At 41.3% G+C, this 19,174-nt stretch overlaps 1 protein-coding gene across 6 annotated transcripts in view; it reads left to right on the forward strand.

Annotated features, from left to right (window-relative positions):
• Positions 1-19,174, forward strand: part of NELL1 (neural EGFL like 1) — a 436,046-nt gene that overhangs the window by 27,472 nt on the left and 389,400 nt on the right. For all 6 annotated transcript variants that reach the window (XM_045015869.1, XM_045015870.1, XM_045015871.1 and 3 more), the window contains exon 3: positions 6,603-6,753. In XM_045015869.1, coding sequence (XP_044871804.1) covers positions 6,603-6,753 — 151 coding nt within the window. The remainder of the gene's footprint in view (positions 1-6,602; positions 6,754-19,174) is intronic.

The raw sequence follows: 19,174 nt of genomic DNA on the forward strand, positions 1-19,174 counted from the left end.
CACTGGTGACAATCCTGTGGTTGGTGTTTTTCTCCTTTTGCAGCTCTTGGAGAGTATTGCCTTTTCTAAGGAGCTTTTTTGTAATGGAAAGGAGGGATGATGTTCCTCTGAAACATCACTTTTCCACCTTTGCTACTTCCATTAAAAGTCTTGTGTTGGGGTGAGCTGGATTTTGTTTTTGGATCCCGTAGAAAGGGTTTGAGTCACATCATCTTCTCCCGAGAGGTACAAGGGCTCCTAAGATGTGGCTGTCCCGGGTACAAGGATCTGAGCTTAATATTCACATGTCAAACACCTCTCCTGCCAAATGACTGCCTGACCAGCCTCTTGTACCAATACTAAGTAACTAATCTCATCTGAAAAGTTGAATACAAACAGGATGATTTCACTATTTTAAGTAATTATAAAAATGAATGTTGACTTAAAAATTAAAGTTTATTGCTGATGCACAAAATAATGGTATCTTCTTACAAGGTGGGCAGGAGTGAACAAGTTAAAATAGGCAACAAAGGAACACTGCGCTTATAGCCAGTACTCTCTGAGCCGTGGTCTACACTACGAGTTTAGGTCAAATTTAGCAGCGTTACATTGATTTAACCCTGCACCCGTCCACATGACAAAGCCATTTTTGTCTACTTAAAGGGCTCTTAAAGTCGATTTCTGTACTTCTCCCCGACAAAGGGATTAGCGCTGAAATCAACATAGCCGGGTCGAATTTGGAGTAGCGTGTATGCAATTCAACAGTATCGGCCTCCAGGAGCTATCCCAGAGTGCTCCATTGTGACCGCTCTGGACAGCACTTTGAACTCAGATGCATTAACCTGGTACACAGGAAAAGCCCCGGGAAGTTTTGAATTTCATTTCCTGTTTGGCCAGCATGGCAAACTCAGCAGCACAGGTGACCATGCAGTCCCCCCAGAATGTTTCTATGCTCCCCCATCATCTCTGTCCCTGAGGTTATCACAGATCAGAAGGCGAAAAAAATGCTCTCACGATCACATTTTCTGAGCTCATGCAATCCTCCCACACTGATAGGGCACAGCATAATGCATGGAGGCATTCAGTGGCAGAGTCCAGGAAAGAATTGCTGTGTTCGCTTAACGGCAAAAGTATCATGCCTCGCTAGTGATCCTGCCCGAGCCAGCTCGCTGTGTCACATGCACTCTGCACTGTGTCAGCCTTGGACAGGGGCATGAGCGCTTTGTGAGCAGGAAGGCCATAGATAGAGACATCGCATTAGGTAGCTTCTGTAGCTAGAGAAAACATTCCTGTGCATTCGGCAAAGTCTGTGGCAAAAGAAAAGCCCTGTAGTGTAGTGATTATCACATTTACCTAACATGTGAAAGCCCCATAGTGTAGTGGTTATCATGTTTTCCTAACATGCAAAACATCCCCGGTTCGAAACCGGGCAGAAACAGTTCAGTGTTCCTTTTTCTGACTCCCCTCTTGCATTTTTAGTCTTAGACCAGACCGTGCTGTGAAATTTTACTTTGAATTATATCAATTATGAGTTAAATAACATGGAAGCTCTCTCTAAGTTATAGTCCCGGGTTCCTTACCCTTTCAGCTGCTCTAATAAATTAACATTTTAGTTAGGGGTAAGGGAAAATTTTCATGAAGCCTATTACAGGGACTAAATGCTATCTAGGACTCTGAAATAATCTTAACGTGGCCCATAGAGTGCAATCCTTTGTTCTGGATTTGTCATTCCACAAGTTGAACTGCTCCTTACTACTGTCCAGGCTTCATGAGCCATGGGAGCAAGGGGCAGGCAGGGGTAAGTGCGACCAGGCAGTGCTGCCGGCTGGGAGAGCAGCCTGAGGCAGAAGCCTCCATCTTCCAGCCAGGACTGAATCTCCATGAGACGAAACTTAAAGAAGAGAATGACCTGAAGTCACTCCCATTCGGTGCTCTAAGAGGAGGATAGCCCTGTCTGTTCAGGCACCCCTGATCGACCTCACCGAGGTCTGCCAGCTGAGCGGGGCTTAGCAGGACCCTGGCTGAGCAGGAGCCGGCAGATGGAGCCCCAGACCGGCAGCGGTCAGTCAGTCTGTCTGTCTTTATCCTCCTCAATTTCTCCAATCGCTGTATCTGAACACCCTCTACTCATTAAGAGTCTGATTCTTTGCCCATTGAAGTCAGTGGCACAGCTTCCAGGCCCTACTGTAACACTATAGGAACATTGTTTATATGGACCTATATTTTGGCTGTCCGTCAGAACTACTCAGTGCCAGCAACATGATCAATCCCAGTGGGGAAAGGCATTTAGGGTATTAAGGATATGTGATTATGCATATGGGCCACTGTGTCTCTGGGCATGAAAGAACTGTGGCGTGTGAGCAACGCAGGTTGAGAGAAGAACATCATAACTTGCACGTTGTGGTCTCCTGTGCATTGCTTTTCCGATGAGGTTCTATGTGGAGATTGAATTTGGCTTCGTGTTTTGGGCTTTGTATTAGTCTGAGTGCATAGTTTCCTTTATTAGATTTACAGCAGTTTTCAGGTAGGCCTCATTTTGGGGTTTAAATGACTTGACACTCACTTAATAGGCAAGTGATGGCAGCCCAAATATCTGTCTTTGATTAGCATCCATAATAATTATGAAGGATTTCATGAAATATACAGATGAGTATTTCAGATTAATTTGACACTAACAGAACAGTAGAGGCATTAAGCTAGTTATACTGTGTATATGTCAAGACAGAGCTTAACAAAGTGTTAAATGTCTGCAGAATCTAACCATTCAGTCTTATGTATTGGTACATTTCCTAATTAGTATGTTATCTGTGTCTTTAAACCCCCTGACAACAACTCCATCAACTCAGAGGATTTCACCAGAATTTGGCAAAATAGGAACGAACCCGTACTAAATCCCACAATTTGAAATTTATTTGGAGGTGCTTAAAAATGCTAAACACCATTGATAATTGCAGTTAATGCATACTGCTAGTTCAGACAGTAAGCGGTGATCTCTTATGCTAAAAAGTAATGTTGCTCAGAATATTGACATTTCCTTTTAGAATTTTAGAATCCCATATTTTTTTAAACAAAAGAATCTTCTGTTTTCTTTTGCTTTGTTCAAGGTAGAAATCTCCCTCAGTAGATCCTTAGAGAAGGCTTATGATATCAGTTTGTGCTTTCAAATAAATATACAGAGCTGCTTATTCACCTGGCTTTGATTTGAGAAACACTGTGACATGTTTAAAGAAACCCCCAAACCCCCAACATTTCAAATTAAGAAAACACATAGCAGGGCATGAGAGTCATATCTTCATCTCTTTATTTTTCGCTGAGGTTGCATTATCATTCAAGTGTGAAGTAATATTTCATTGAAGATGACTAGATAAAACAATACTTTATATTACACAGAAAAGAATAGCACTTTATTACAAGAAGCCAGTCATTTTTTTATAGATAATGTAAAAATTATTTTTCCCCTATGGGCAGCTATCTCCCCTCTTCCCCGACCCGAGTTAAAATTGACGGAAAATAGAACTCTGAGCATACAATACTCACAATTCATTTGAATGATATTTTGTCTAGCGATCAGGTGAAACACAGAAGACTGCTCAAAAGCAGATGATGTACATGACAACCATGTGGACTGAATATATACACATTCTTTTTTTTTTTTAGCAATATAGGGTCAGATCCTGCAATCCAATCCACGTAGTTGGATCCCTGCACATGTGTGAAGTCCACTTGAACTAGAGAGAACTGTACACAAGCACACTGACTTGTCCACCTGTACGAGTCAGATGGCAGGATTGGGAGTCATGTTTACCAGTCAGCCCTTAAAAAAAGCTCCCCGTTTCCAATATAGTGTATGTCAATTATGTTAAAAAGTGTATCCATAATCTTTTCCATGTCAGAAAGTATGTTCCATTGCCAATGCAAGGCTTTCTCCTGCAAACACTCAAGTCATTTAAACCCAAAAAGGCTAGTGGTCAGTAGGATTTTTCATGGTAATAACAATATACGTGGTAGCGAAGTGTTTGCAGGATTTGGCCCTTGCAAGTTATTTTCGCTTTTCAAGAATATACTAAAACGGTGGTTTGAGCCAGTGTTCTAGAAACCAGTAGTATTTTACATCCATGGTGTAGATTCATTTTAAAACTAGCTGAATGCAGAAGAGCGAAAGTAAAATATAAGTTTGTGACACATTCGTGCACTATTAGAAGACACAGGAATATTTCAAAAGTGTTTTTCTAAAATGAAGGCTCAGTGTATTGAAACTCAAACCATATGGATTAACAAAAAACATTCTTGAGGTAAATATCCTCATTTTGTTCTGGGTCATTTAATGACCTGGAAATTTAGAATTCTGCAAAGATTCTCTGAAATTTGCCAATGAAAATGTCCCTTACAAAACTATCATTGTTTTCAGTGTGAATTCATTATTATCTGAAAGAACTTCAAAAATGGTTTGAATGTCATATTTTTTTCTCTCTTTTTTTTTTGTTCGGCAGGATTTTCATGATATTGAAATAGTTTGGAAGCTTCAAATCAAAGAGCAAAACTTTTATTTTCAAGGATTTTGGATTTTGTACTGAATTTTTCACAACTTAGTGGCCCAGACTAATTCCTGGTGTAATTGTGCTGGCTTTAATTTTATGTCCATTTTGCTCCACAGTTTGATGACTGGATCAGCAGACTGATGATTTTTCTTAAAAAAAAAAAAAAAAAAAAGAGAGAACTGTCCTTTTCCATACTTTTTTTTTTAAATTATAATGGGTTAAATATGAATTGAGTTAATTTATTGGGTATGGGAGCATGGAAGACCTTCAAGGAGGATATGCTCATGTTCTCAAGGAGGCAGATGAACACTAATTTTCATTTGGATGTACACATTTATATCCCCTGCAGCTAGGTTTTAAAAAGAACGAGGTAATTTTATGACCGTTCATAACATTTGTAGCTATGGAAGCTAAACTAAGATAATGATATGGATAATCAAATCTCCAGTTTAAGGTCATAAACTGGTCACCTACAGCGGACAGGAAGGATTTTTCCCCCCTCCAATGGTGTTGTACAATTTGCTGGCTACATTAGAGATTTTTTCTGAAGCTTCATGATTTTGGCAGGATACAAGACTAGACAGACTAGTCTGTATGGTGAATCTTAGGGGTGAGTTTGAGCCAATGGACCAGATATTTAAAACTGACTAGTGATTTTGGATGCCCCACTTGAAATACCTTAAGTATGCTGGATTTTGAGTGGGGGAGTGGACAGCATGTTCTGAAACTCAGTCTGCTTTAAGACTTTTGAGGTTGGGCACCCCAACAGTGAGGTACCCCAAATCACTAGTTAGGTTTAAAAATCTTGAGCACAGAATTTGGATTCTCTCCATGGAGTGGAGTTCCCTCAAAGTTAAAGGGTGTTTAGGTGTCAAATTTTTTTTCTGGGCCCATCTTCTGTTCTTCTCTTGGGTCCAGTAAACATAATTTTATGACAGTACATTAGCTTCTTTATAGTGAGGCTCTATGCTGTAAATGTTGTCTTTTTTTGTCCATTACCCTACAACACTTACACTGGACCAGATCCTTCAATAGTGCTACTCTGATTTATACTAGTTGAGGAACTGAGCCAGAAGGTATGGCTTCAAAGAAAGCCTTTCCAAAGAAGCAGCACTTGGCTTTTTAATTGGTAATGGCATTTGGGAAAAGAAAGTGACACAGGCCCCGAAAATGTGTGACAAAGTGCCAGCATGAAAGACATGACAAAACAAAATAGCAGAGGAGGGTGAAATGATGCGTGATTCATTCCTTTAACAGTTTTTCAGTGTTCTCTTCCCTTTCATTATTCACCATTTTAGAGACTGGTGGTGTGCAATAAGAAATGGTGAGATAGCAGTGGGTGCATTAGAACAGAGGTGACTTTGGGTCTAAGAAGAGCGGTGAGTGGGAAGGCATGCCACTGATGGACAGCAGCAGAATTAGCAAGACTGAAACATCTCTGGCCCTACCTGATCAGAGTGTAGATTAATAAATATTGTATGAGCTGTCACACATTGCTTGTTTAAACTGAGAAATCCCAGAAATGATAGTGTATTGCAAGCATGTCTTGAATTTTTTGGGCAAAGGCATAGCTATATAGCATTATTAGCAATAATACATCTCTGCCCTACACAGTGCAAGGACAGGGTCCCTCACATATATTGTGGAGAGATGGTAACTGAGTCAATGGTAAAATTGAAATTGGAGCTTGGTAAGTGGCATTGGGAGCAGGCAGTTCCTGAGATTCCTTGGAATTTAGGAGATTATTTATCTGACTGCAGCACACATTATTTACAGCAACTTAATCTGCTCAGAGCAGACCCAAATTGCTTAGCATCCTGTCAAAATTTCTGTCAGAAAATCAGTGTCTGGCCAATTGTGAACTTGTCCAAGTGACAAGTGGGCATAGTGACAGAGATGGCATTTTGGGTTTTCACATTGAATGAATGCAGCTGTAGTGTGCAGTAGGCGACTCTTGAAAATGAAAAAATATTGATGGGGAGAGGAAAGTTAAAAAGTGTAATCTGAATCCTACAGACTTAGCATTTTTACTGTGCCATTGTGTTTTTTTCCCTCCCCTTCTCTTCTTGTCAATGAAACTCTTAGATGTAGAAAGAGAAATCCATGCAGCGCCCCACGTGAGCGAGAAGTTAATTCAGCTCTTTCGGAATAAGAGTGAGTTCACGTTTTTGGCCACCGTGCAACAGCGGGCATCAACTTCTGGAGTTGTACTGTCCATCCGAGAGTTGGAGCACAGGTAAGAGGAAATCTCTTTGCTGAAAGCTTCACTTTTCTTCTGTAGCAGAAGTATCTCTGCACTTAATGATCTAGCATGACATTGCGCTAAAGTAGTTGATGAAACATCTGAAGTGACAGTCAAAGACTCTGTTTGTTTAATAGATTTCAGTCAGCTAATTTTTTGTTAAAACAAAAGGAAGCAGGATACTTTATTCGGTAAAAGACTTCATATTACTTTTGATCTTTTAGTTACTTTTAAGCCATCAAGGTATGCACTTAACACATCATAGAAGTTACAGCCCCTGTAATGTCATCTCTATTAGTTCATCACGTGTTTCACTTCTTCATGGATGTTAAATCTACATACATTGCACAGTCCCATGCTTCCTACTTCACTACATTTTGTATCATTTTAAATAGTTTCTGCTCTTTTGACGTCTAGCAATTAGATCATTATTGAAACCTATGCTTTGGATGCCTTCCAGATGTTGATGCATTTTATGTTCCCTTCCTGAGATATAAATGTATTGTGAATTTAAAAAGATTTGTCTTCCTTTACTGTCAATGGGAAAAATGGATCTATTTGGATAGCTGTTGTGACATTGCACTCCATATGCTTTATGAAAATAGGCTTGGAATGCGAATATAATGTAACTGGAATATGCTTTATGCAAAAGTTCTCTTATAAGGTATCGTTACAAAGGTTATAATCAACTGAGTGTGTTCATCCTATTTGTATGTATTTATCATTCTTGTATCTAAAACTAGAAATATGAAGTTAACTCTAAGGTCCTATTGTAATTATGCAAAGTGTGGGCCGTTAATGGTGGTTTAAAATCAATTGGCTGTAGATGGTTTATTTACCTGTAAGCCTTTTTGTGGAGGTGGAGGCCAGCCTGTGGGTAATGAAGAATGAGATCTTACAGTGACATGTGACCATGTCACCTGATACTGGAATTCATCTTAAACCTGGTGCTTTTCCATTTAGAAGAAGGGTGGGAACCCAGAGAGATAAAGGATTCCTGCCCTGGGCCAAATCTGTAAAAGGGGGTGGAACAGAACAAAGGGGGCTGTAGTCATGAGAAATCCCCTAGTTACCACCTGAGCTGGAACTAACAAGAATTCTACCAGAGGAAAGGATTGGGCCCAGACTAAGGAGGAGTCTACTCTGTGAAAGAAGCTGATTGGAACATCTCTGAGGGTGAAATTTACCTGTATTCAGTTTCTTAATGTATTAGGCTTAGACTTGCATATTTTTGCTTTATTTTACTTGATGACTTACTTTGTTCTGTCTGTTATTACTTGGACCTCTTAAATCCTACTTTTTAGTCTTAATAAAATCACTTTTGTTTATTATTGAACCCAGAGTAAGTGATTAATACCTGGGGGAGCAAACAGCTGTGCATATCTCTCTATCACTGTTCTAGAGGAGGGCGCACAATTTATGAGTTTATCCTGTATAAGTTTTATGCAGAGTAAAACAGATTTATTTGGTGTTTGAATCCCATTGGGAGATTTATTAACTAGAAATTTTTCTTTAGATTTTAAGCATCAAATACAGAATGACATGTAAGGTGGTGTAAGTTAGACACCCCCCAATTTATATTCACTTAGATACCATCAGTTAGTTCTCATCAGAACCAAAAAACCAACGTGTAAGGGAGTCTTAGTGGGTGGAATTTCCCAAAGAGGAACTGGAAGAAAGTGTATATTAAAGTAGGGTGAGAAGGATTTTTTTACAGCTTGTTACTCCCCTGCAGTTCCAGGCCTGATGGAGAAGTGGATTCTTGTGACAGAGGATGATGAAATTAGCATTTTTACCTGTAATTTTGTCTTGATTGAATCAGGACTGGGGCTCCATTGTGCTAGGATTATGAATGTCTGCCAAAAAACACTACAAATATTTCTCTTGCTCTTTTTGCATTACTGCTAGGCTATTTGTCCATCACTTAGGACAGAGCTGGCACTGCTTCCCTACATGTCTAAAGTTCCTAGCTAATAGGAACAGTGTTTTCAAATCTCTATGGTGACTGTAGCAATTCTTCAACAGATGGGAAAAGGAAAAAAATACTTTTAAGGCTGGTGAAGGAAAAATAAAGCAAAGACTTGGGGCATAATATTGTTCAGATCACTCAAGTCCTTAGCTTTGATTAGTCATAAGGTTACTGAAGTGGACACAGGCCCTTGACAGATCCGAAGACTGTGTGTTTCAAGTGCTGCTTTTGCCAACCTTTGGATCCAGGGCTGGCTTCAGGTTTCCCCAAGTGGCAGGGGAAAAAAGCCCAAAACGATCGGCGGCACTTTGGCGGCAGCTCAATCATGCCACGCTCCATTCTTCGGCAGCAGTTCGGCGGCGGGTCCTTTACTCCCTCTCAGGTGGCACTTCGGCAGCAGCTCAGAGAGGAAGAGAGGGACTGAGGGGCCCGCCACCAAATTCCCGCCAAAGACCCGGACGTGCTGCCCCACTAGCGGATGGAGTGCTGCCCCTTTGTATTGGCCGCCCAAGCACCTGCTTCCTTAGCTGGTGCCTGGAGCTGGCCCTGTTTGGATCATTAATGTTGTGATTTTATTTTGATTACCAATAGCGTTCTTAGCTGCTCCTCATTTTTAAGACAATAGTCATTGCAAGGAGAACATTGCCTTGGGAATGGCTGAAGAAGCAGCTGGGCTGGGGCTATTCCTAGCACTGTGTCCCGTGATGTTACTTTTGTAATCTGGAGTCAAAATTACACGTAGGACAGGCCGGGGAACTGAGCTGATTCTTTCTTACCCACCTCACTGCACTTTTAAACCTTGTTCATTACTTAGAAGCCACAGAGATAGGTGCTGCATTAAAGAGAGTTCCAGAAAGCATGAGTATGGAGAGCTTATAAAGACAGTATTGCCTTCATGCAGCTGAAATACTACATAAAATGAGTTGGCTAATCTTTGCCTAGTCTTCAGTGTACAGTAGTCTAGAATGCAAAACTACCACATTGAATTTCAGCATGATATGGCTGTCTGGAACAACTGTGGCAACATGCATACGCAGCACAGTTATTGGCTAACTGCATACAGCGATTGGCTATGAAAAAGCCAAAATAGCGCCAACAGTTGCCACTCAGTTGTATCTGAGATTTCCCCTACACATAAAATAGGGAATAACTGTCATAACTGCATGGCATCTTTTAATTTTTTAGTGAAACCACTTCTGGGCTACAGAAGTATGAATCTTCAGGTCCCTAACACTTGAGTTAATGGAGTTAATTAGAAGGTGCGTAACTATTGCACACTGATAAACAACTGAATAGGTCAGATTCCACCCAGTAGAGAGCAGTGTTATGCATACCTCCAACCAGTTGATTACATTAGTGACCAGTTTAAAAGGCTGGTATGTCTCAGGACACAGCTGAGATGATTGGCATGGGCAATATATGGAAATTGACCAGGTGTTGCTTTGCTTACCCCACATTTCCCCAGTATATATGATCAGGAATGTAGTTCATGTTAGTATCATGAGACTCTGATTCCAAGGTATGATGTTTACTTTAGAAATAATTAGATAGATAACAGACAGCTCTTAAGTCATTGTGAATAATAGCAAAATTAATTTAAGCAAAAATGAAATGACTAGTATAAAGGTTAGTGAAGGAAGATGAATACAATTTATCTAGATGCATCAATTGAAATAAGTTGTTAAATTGTTTTAAATAGATACTTTATAACTATGTTGTTGTTGGACGGGTTTTGTAATATATAGAAGACGCAATAAAATAGTAACAGATGAATTTATCTCCTTGAATTATCTTAATGTTAGTGCAGATTTAATGTTTGTTTTTCATGATCCAGATGTGTTAATCTGGAACTCAGAAAATGGAAAATTTAATTAACACAGATTAAGTGTAATTGAACAGTCTGCTAGTATATACATAACTATCTGGACATAATGGTAAATCTGCTGGTTTTCAGTCCGATTTCTAAGTTATGGATGAAATAAAATTTAAATATGAGATGGAAAACAGTCTTCGCTGACCTCTAGCCCCAAATGGCCTTTCTTCTTCACTGAAAAACTCTGCTAGGCCCAGTAGTTTGGGTACGTCTTGTGGGCTTTGCTAGTTACAATCTTCTTTTCTCCAAACCTCCAAAACATAGCCTACAGGGCCAGTGAGGCCTCTTGTGACTCTGAAGTGCTATCTATCACAAACCCCTGGATTTCACAGGGATCTAGTAGAGACTTTCATATTAAGCCTACTCAAGCCAAACCAGTAGTGGCCTTGCATGGCCTGGAACCCCATGCACAAAATTGAATAAAGTCAATATTTTTGTACTGTCAGCTCCAAACATAGGTAGAGTTTTGCCACTCCCAAGGTCCTACATATGGCTGGTCAACTCTGTCTCAAGGTTTTTGGTTGATCTGGCAGTGTATCCGTTTTGGCTATTGGCTGCATGCATAGGAGCTTACCACAACTTCCTGGTAACTAATGGGGCAGAATTCAGAATCCTTTAACTTTATTTAATTTTTTCTTATTAGTATCCAGGTTTTGGTTCTAAATCCCAAGTAAAAATATTAAGACAGAACCTCTCTGTGGACCTCTAAGTGCATTGCTTGTCTGATTTTTTTTAAGCTTTCTAGTAGTGAGAGACAGTGTGATCCAGTGGATAGTGCACTGGACTGGAATTGGAGACCTGGGGTCAATTCCTGATTCTGCCATTGATGATGTGACCTTGGACAAGTCACACCCAAACTTTAAAAAAAGTGACTTTGAAGTTTGCTTGCCACAATTTTTGGGTGCTCAACTTCAGATTCCTTTGGTCTGATTGGCTTTAATAATAAAAATGTAGGGCTGGAAGGGATCTTGTAAGTAGCACAACAAGGAGAATGGTACTCCAAAAAAGAAGACTTTAACAAACTCAGACAACTGGTAAGCAGGGTCCCATGGGAAGAAAATCTAAGGAAAGAAAAGGAGTTCAGGAGAGCTGGCAGTTTTTCAAAGGGACAATATTTAAGGCACATCAGCAAACTACCCCAATGTGAAGGAAAGATAGGAGGAATCCTGAGAGGCCAATATGGCTGCAGCAGGAGCTCTTTAATGACCTGAAAATCAAAAAGGAATCCTACAAAAAAAGTGTAAATATGGACGGAGATGGAACAACAATATGAAATTCAATAAAGACAAGTGCAGTGTACTACACTTTGAAAAGAAAAATCAAATGCACAAATACAAAATTAGGAATAACTGGCTAGGCAGTAGTACTGCAGAAAAGAATCTTGGGGATATAGCTGATCCCAAATTGAATATGAGCCGATAATGTGATGCAGTTGTGGAAGAGGCAAATATCATTCTGGGGTGTATTAATGGGACACTCGTGGTTAAAATTAAGCATGGATATAAATTATTTCCAGATTGGGGTTTACAAAGCAGTTATGAACACCAGAATTACAAACTGACCAGTCAACCACACACTGCATTTGGAACTAGAAGTACGCAATCAGGCAGCAGCAGAGACACCCCACCCCCCGCCCAAAAAAGCAAATACAGTACAATACTGTGTTAAATGTAGACTGCTGAAAAAATAAAGGGAAAGTTTTAAAATAAGATTTGATAAGGTAAAGAAACTGATTCTGTGATTGTTTCATTTAAATTAAGATGGTTAAAAGCAGCATTTTGCTTTTGCATAATAAAGTTTCAAAGCTGTATTAAGTCAATGTTCAGTTGTAAACTTTTGAAAGAACAACCGTAACGCTTTGTTCGGCGTTTCAAACAACCTCCATTCCTGAGGTGTTCATAACTCTGAGGTTCTACTGTACTAGGAAGGATTGATGACCTTGAGTGGATTAATCAGATCAGTTTCTCTGCTTGGGTGCAAGTGGATGCAATTCATTGAAATCAGTCTAGTAGCACCAGTATATGTCAGCTGTGAATTTGGCACACTAACAGGAAGTGGGAGGAAATGCGGCCTTCCCAATAGAATCTCACACAAGATAGCCGCAGCACCTAGCAACCAGGCCATCATCTGACTATCAGTGGGAGGAATACATACACTGGGACAAATTCTGTGGTCCTAAATCTGGTAAAACTCCCATTGGTTGCTCAGAATTTAACCCATTGCTGCTTACCTGGCTTTGCATCTGCCCTTCTGGCAACAGACTTTCCTCAACAATTAAAGGACTTTGTTAACAAACTTTTTTTTAAAATTTTCCCAGCAATAGAAAGTTGTGATGTTAGAAATTATAGTATAGATCATAAAGTAGAGATATTTATAGTTAAGGGTAGTTGATTGTGACTTCTATTTAATTCACCTGAATATACTGTGTAATATGTAAAATGACTTCCAAGATGTGCTGTTTTTCTGCTTTCCCCAAAGGTATCCTGGTAAGGTGATAGGCTAGCAAGCTAGAAAATGCTGAGAACTTTTGAATGCTGAGCATTATTGGGCTGTGGAATTGTCGTCTAATGGAAATGATGGAAGCTCCATTGCTTTAGACATTTAAAACTAGGCAGGACAAAGCCCTAGAGAATTGTTGAGGATAGTCCTGCACTAATGGGGGGAAGGACTAGATGTGACTAGGTCTTTTCCATCTCTAGTGAAGTGCATCCCAGAGGTCTGTGAAATGGGAGGAAAGCTTACAAAACAAACTGGGCAACACAGTATGGGGAGGAGTTGAGCAGCTCTCAGTGGTGAAAGAACAGGTTAAGGATGATTTAGAAAAGCTGGACATGCACAAGTCCATGGGGGCTGGATGCAGTGCATCTGAAGGAGTTGGCTGATGTGATTGCAGAGCCATTAGCCTTTATTTTTGAAAACTCATGGTGATCGGGGGAGGTCCTGGACGATTGGAAAAAGGCAAATATAGTGCCCATCTTTAAAAAAGGAAAGATGGAGAATCCGGGGAACTACAGACTGGTCAGCCTCACCTCAGTCCCTGGAAAAATGATGGAGCAGGTCCTCAAGGAATCCATGTTGAAGCACTTGGAGGAGAGGAAGGTAAACGTGAAACAGTCAACATGGATTCACCAAGGGCAAGTCTTGCCTGACCAACCTGTTTGCCTTCTACAATGAGATAACTGGCTCTCTGGTTATGAGGAAAGCGGTAGACATGATGTACCTTGACTTTAGCAAAGCTTTTGATATGGTCTCCCACAGTATTTTTGCTAGCAAGTTAAAGAAGTATGGATTGGATGAATGGACTATAAGGTAGATGGAAAGTTGGCTAGATCATCGGGCTGAATGGGTAGTGATCAATGGCTCAATGTCTAGTTGGCAGCTAGTATCAAGCGGAGTGCCCCAGGGGTCGGTCCTGGGGCTGGTTTTGTTCAACATCTTCATTAATGATCTGGATGCTGGGATGGATTGCATCTTCAGCAAGTTCATGGATGACACTAAGCTTGCGGGGGAGAGGTAGATACGCTGGAGGGTAGGGATAGGGTCCAGAGTGACCTAGAGAAATTGAACAGGAGTACTTGTGGCACCTTAGAGACTAACACATTTATTTTAGCATGAACTTTCGTGAGCTACAGCTCACTTCTTCGGTTACATAGAATGGAACACCCAGACAGGAGATATTTATACATTCAGAGAACATGAAAAGGTGGAAATTGGAGGATTGGGCCAAAAGAAATCTGATGAGGTTCAACCAAGGACAAGTGCAGAGTCCTGCACTTAGGACAGAAGAATCCTATGCACTGCTACAGGTTGGGGACTGACTGGCTAAGTGGCAGTTCTGCAGAAAAGGACCTGGGGATTACAGTGGATGAGAATCTGGATCGACAGTGTGCCCTTGTTGCCAAGAAGGCTAATGGCATTTTGGGTTGTATAGGAAGGAGCATTGCCAGCAGATCGAGGGACATGATCATTCCCCTCTATTCGACATTGGTGAGGCCTCATCTGGAGTACTGTATCCAGTTTTGGGCCCCACACTACAAGAAGGATGTGGAAAAATTGGAAAGAGTCCAGCGGAGGGCAACAAAAATGATTAGGAGACTGGGGCACATGACTTAGGAGGAGAGGCTGAGGGAACTGGGCTTATTTAGTCTCCAGAAGAGAAGAGTGAGGGGGGATTTGATAGCAGCCTTCAACTATCTGAAGGGAGGTTCCAAAGAGGATGGAGCGAGGCTGTTCTCAGTGGTGGCAGATGACAGAACAAGGAGTAATGGTCTCAAGTTGCAGTGGGGGAGGTCTAGGACCAGTCAAGTGGTAAATAAGTTAGATTACATGCAGAGAATGCAAAAGGGGGTCAGGGAATGAAATTCAGTGTTTCGAGGTGGGAAGGGGACAATAAGGCTTAAGGATAAGAGGCAAAATGAAGCTCTATAGCAGTGATTCTCAATTTCTTGTCTATTATTCATCTCTTTTTGAGAGAGATCTCCAAGAGAACTCCTCTCTGTCCTGATTCCACACCTTTCTACTAGAGCTATAGTACTTGGTTACCTACAAGAGTGATATTAAGTCAATATTAAGAAGGAAAGATGAAAAATTCACTTTAATGTGATGAGTGAAGCTGCTTGCTTATGTCCCACCCACTATCTCCTATTTATTTCCCCTTGCTATATGTAGCACTTTCCATTTGTTAGTACCAACTCTTCCTTCATGTCCTGCAGTTCTCTTGCTCGATCATGTTGAAATTTGGCATCCCGCCATTGTCAAACAATTTGATTATGGCTGAATTTATACCTGACAAAGAAGGGGGCTTCATGACAGGCTTCACAGCTGGTTCCTAATCGGGCAAATTCATTGAAATCAAAGGAGTTAAACCAGTTGACAACCATGTGTTCTAAGGTTACAAGATGAGCAAAGAAGGCATGAGTTTTTTAAGAATATAGTATATTTTAGGTTCTTTTTATTTGTCTCCGGGATTTGGCCCTGTAGGATTCATGTTTCCAAGTTTTTCTTCCCAGTGATGAGTGCATCTTTTTTAAGAATGAAAGACGAGATTCTTACAGTAGCACATGACTCTAGGAATTGGGGCTTTAGGAAAACAAGTACCAAATATTGCAAGACTTGCAATAAAATTGCAGGAGTTACCTCCACTGCTAGTGTAAAACTTATTTAATAAGATCTGAATTTGGCCCTTTAGTTGCAAGTGTGGCAATCCAGACTGGCATAGGCATGCAAGGGGGTCTGCTAGAAAACTCTTGTATGCACAATTGAAATGTATTATGGAATCAACTGAATGTTACTGCCGCAAGTGTTTCACACACTCCACCATTACAAGCAAAGCAGCTTTGAAGTCCACCTGGAAATGCTTTCTGCACCACTAGTCCACAGACCACAATTTTGGACCACTGTACAGTGCAGCCCACTAACCCCCACCCCCACCCAGGATAAATATGAAAGCAGCTGCAAGAGAGCTAGTATAAAGGATTTTACCAGATTTTACAAGCAACAAACTAATTACATAAAAATTGAACCTAATTAGGAAAAAGGAATCTCCGCAAGGGACTTTTGACCCTAATTGCAAAACTGAAGGATCAGTTACTTAGTGTAGCATTTTTAGTGACTCACTCCAACTTGTATATATGCATATTAGATTCTGGGTTGTACAGTATTCAGGAAATGGAAAAATGGCAAATATAGCCATTAACCTTTACATTTTAGGCCAAAAGTCACAGCTTCATTATTTATATGTTGAATCACTTAAAGTGTATGCAGTACGCCCAGAATATTCAAAGAGTCTGGCTCATTTCACTTGCCTCTGAATTAGCAGGCATGCAGCATCTGTAAGGTGTATGCACACATTTTGTTTGTGGGGAATAAAAAGAACCAGTGAACCTGGCTGATAATTGGAATTTGGTTTTCTGTACAGAGGGCCTGATCCAAAGGTCATTGAAATCAATGGAAAGACTCTTATGAGCTACAATGGGCATTAGGTCTGGCCCTGACTTTGTCCTTTGGAGACCAGTATGAAAAAGGAAAAAGAAAAACAAGAAAGTTAAAACTCCACACAGCTCCCACTGATTTAAACACTGTGAAAGAAGAGGAGCTACCTGCCATCTTGAGGCTTCCTGCTGAGAGCAAGTGTTTTATGTACAATGGACTGACAATTGTTGTCCGTCTGAAGCATTAATGCACTGGCAATAACCAGCTGTTGAAACACAATGGCTGGACCTTGTCAGCAACTGGAATAGAAGGGATGACAGTCTGAAACTCTTTAAGGCTGAAATTGGACAGGGCTGAAATGTCAGAGTTGGCTAGAAGCAGGCTGTGTAGATTCCCCCTGGAGCCCTCCCCAGCATTTTGAGTTATTCGATTTGCTTGTTTTATGGCACTCTGTTGGAGTTCCCTGTAATTTTAGACTGAAGGCAACTTTCTCAACTATTGATGAAAGTTTTATAGCCATTCTGCTGGAATTTTGGAATGGATCTCTGCTAAGCAGTGTGTTGGTGTTGCAAATTAATGGCTGCCAGAGCCACCAGAGGGGCACACTAGCCGTCAAACTGACCTTTGTCCCACTACATGGCCTGATTGGTTTTCTCCCTCTGTTTGGCAGGGCTGCAGGCAGTGCTGTCATTTCTGACAGATGCTATTGGGGAGTGGCTAACATCTTCTACTCTCAGGCTTCCTGCAGCCATCTGGGTTCAGGGGATGGTTATCACAAAAATGAGGGGAGGGGCAGCTTCCCAGGAGACATTTGGCCCACTTAAGGGGGAGGATATGTTTCCCTGGCACTAATTAATTTAACTCTTCCCCCACAGCAGTTTCAGCCATCTGCTGTATTGTAGACACAATCACTGTATGGTGTCATGGGACAGCTGTTCTTTTTGGGGAATCTGCCTGATTGCTTTATAAAGGTCACACATGAGGGTGATTGACTGCACCAGGTGGCTTATTAGTAAACAAGCACCTAGACCTGATAAGTGACCCAAGATCAGTTGGAGGGAACTCCAAAGGGAGACAGGAAGCTCTTATGGAAGGGAGATCTCTAGAGAAGCCTGAGCCAGAGGGTTGAGCAGGGACCCTAAGGTGGCACGTGAGCTGATTTTCAGTGGCACTTTCACTGCCCGGGTCCTGGCCACCAGTCCGGGGGGCTCTGCATTTTAATTTAATTTTAAATGAAGCTTCCTAAACATTTTAAAAAACCTTATTTACTTTACATACAACAATAGTTTAGTTATATATTATAGACTTCTTCTAAAAACGTTAAAATGTATTACTGGCACATAGAACCTTAAATTAGAGTGAATAAATGAAGACTCGGCACACCACTTCTGAAAGGTTGCCGACCCCTGCCCTAGAAGGTGAACTCTTTAGGGAACCTACTGAGATGGAGAGTATGTAAGAGTTGCTGCTGGGTAGAGGAGAACTGCAACCAGCAGGCATCCAAGAGGGCCTAGTCTCACCCAGGGGTCCCCCTCATGCTGGCCTGAAGCCCAGCCTGGGAAGGACCACCCATTGTCCCAGAGAAGAGTTGTAATGGACCAATCTCCCCAGACTCCAGAGTAGGATGTCACTTTGGTAGGGGCAAGAGGCCTAACACCAGGGAAGAAATTGGAGCCAAGAGAGCCCTGGAGAAAGAGCCTGGGTAGAAGCAAACACTGGATTCAGGTGGGGGACCTGGACTAAGAATGGGATGTTGGTGTGAACATTGTGTTTATGTTCTGTTGGCTTTTCCATTAATAAATGAGACTTCCACAAGGAGGTGCTCTTAGCACTTAACTGGCTGTGTGGACTTGTTGATACCCTGGATGAGAGGAAAACCAGTTAAGGGCTCATCTGCAACACTATGCTTCCCTGCAAGGGGGCACGCTGGGTGAGACTGGAATGGTGAATATGGCTGCTAGAGTAATCCGGGTGAGAGGAGCAGAGGTATGGATCCAGCAGTATCGTATCGGTAATTTTTTGCCTACTATCTTCCTATCCAAGAACAAGCATCTTTTTCTGAGCAAGATAAGAGGGTTGAAACCCCCTTCCCTCACAAGAGGCCTGAGGTAGGGGTTCAGTCCTGAGTGTTTGTGCAGAACAGAGTTTTCTCTCCGACCTGAAACAATCTGCTTCTGAAAGTCTGCTTTATGGTTCCAGGGTTCCCCCCAACCCTGAAAATATTTTCCGCATTTCGATCAGTTCTACTCAGCATATCCCAGATCCTATTTGTGCTCTGGTGGTATATTCCACACTAGCACAGTGTGTGTCAAGTCCTCTATTAGTAGCTGGTCAATCAGAGGATAACAGCTTAGCAGTCATTGCTTTACCTTACGAGGTCTGAACTGTGCTGAAGGTCCTAGGTTTGCACGATTGTGATCTATGCTGCTGGTGATTGTTACAGTGGAATGAGCATTTTTCTTTTTAGCCAGAGGTATTTAGGTGGGCATTCTGCACACTGAGGAAACAATCTAGAGTGCCATCTCCACGATAACCATAGGGACCCATCCAAGGCAGATCTATGCAAGTTCACCAACAGTAGTGTTTTCCAGATAAGTTTGCTAGATACAGACTCATGTTCCACCCAGATGGACTGAGGATGA

Source organism: Mauremys mutica, chromosome 4 (assembly GCF_020497125.1).
Source record: "Mauremys mutica isolate MM-2020 ecotype Southern chromosome 4, ASM2049712v1, whole genome shotgun sequence".
NCBI classification, from domain to species: domain Eukaryota; kingdom Metazoa; phylum Chordata; order Testudines; family Geoemydidae; genus Mauremys; species Mauremys mutica.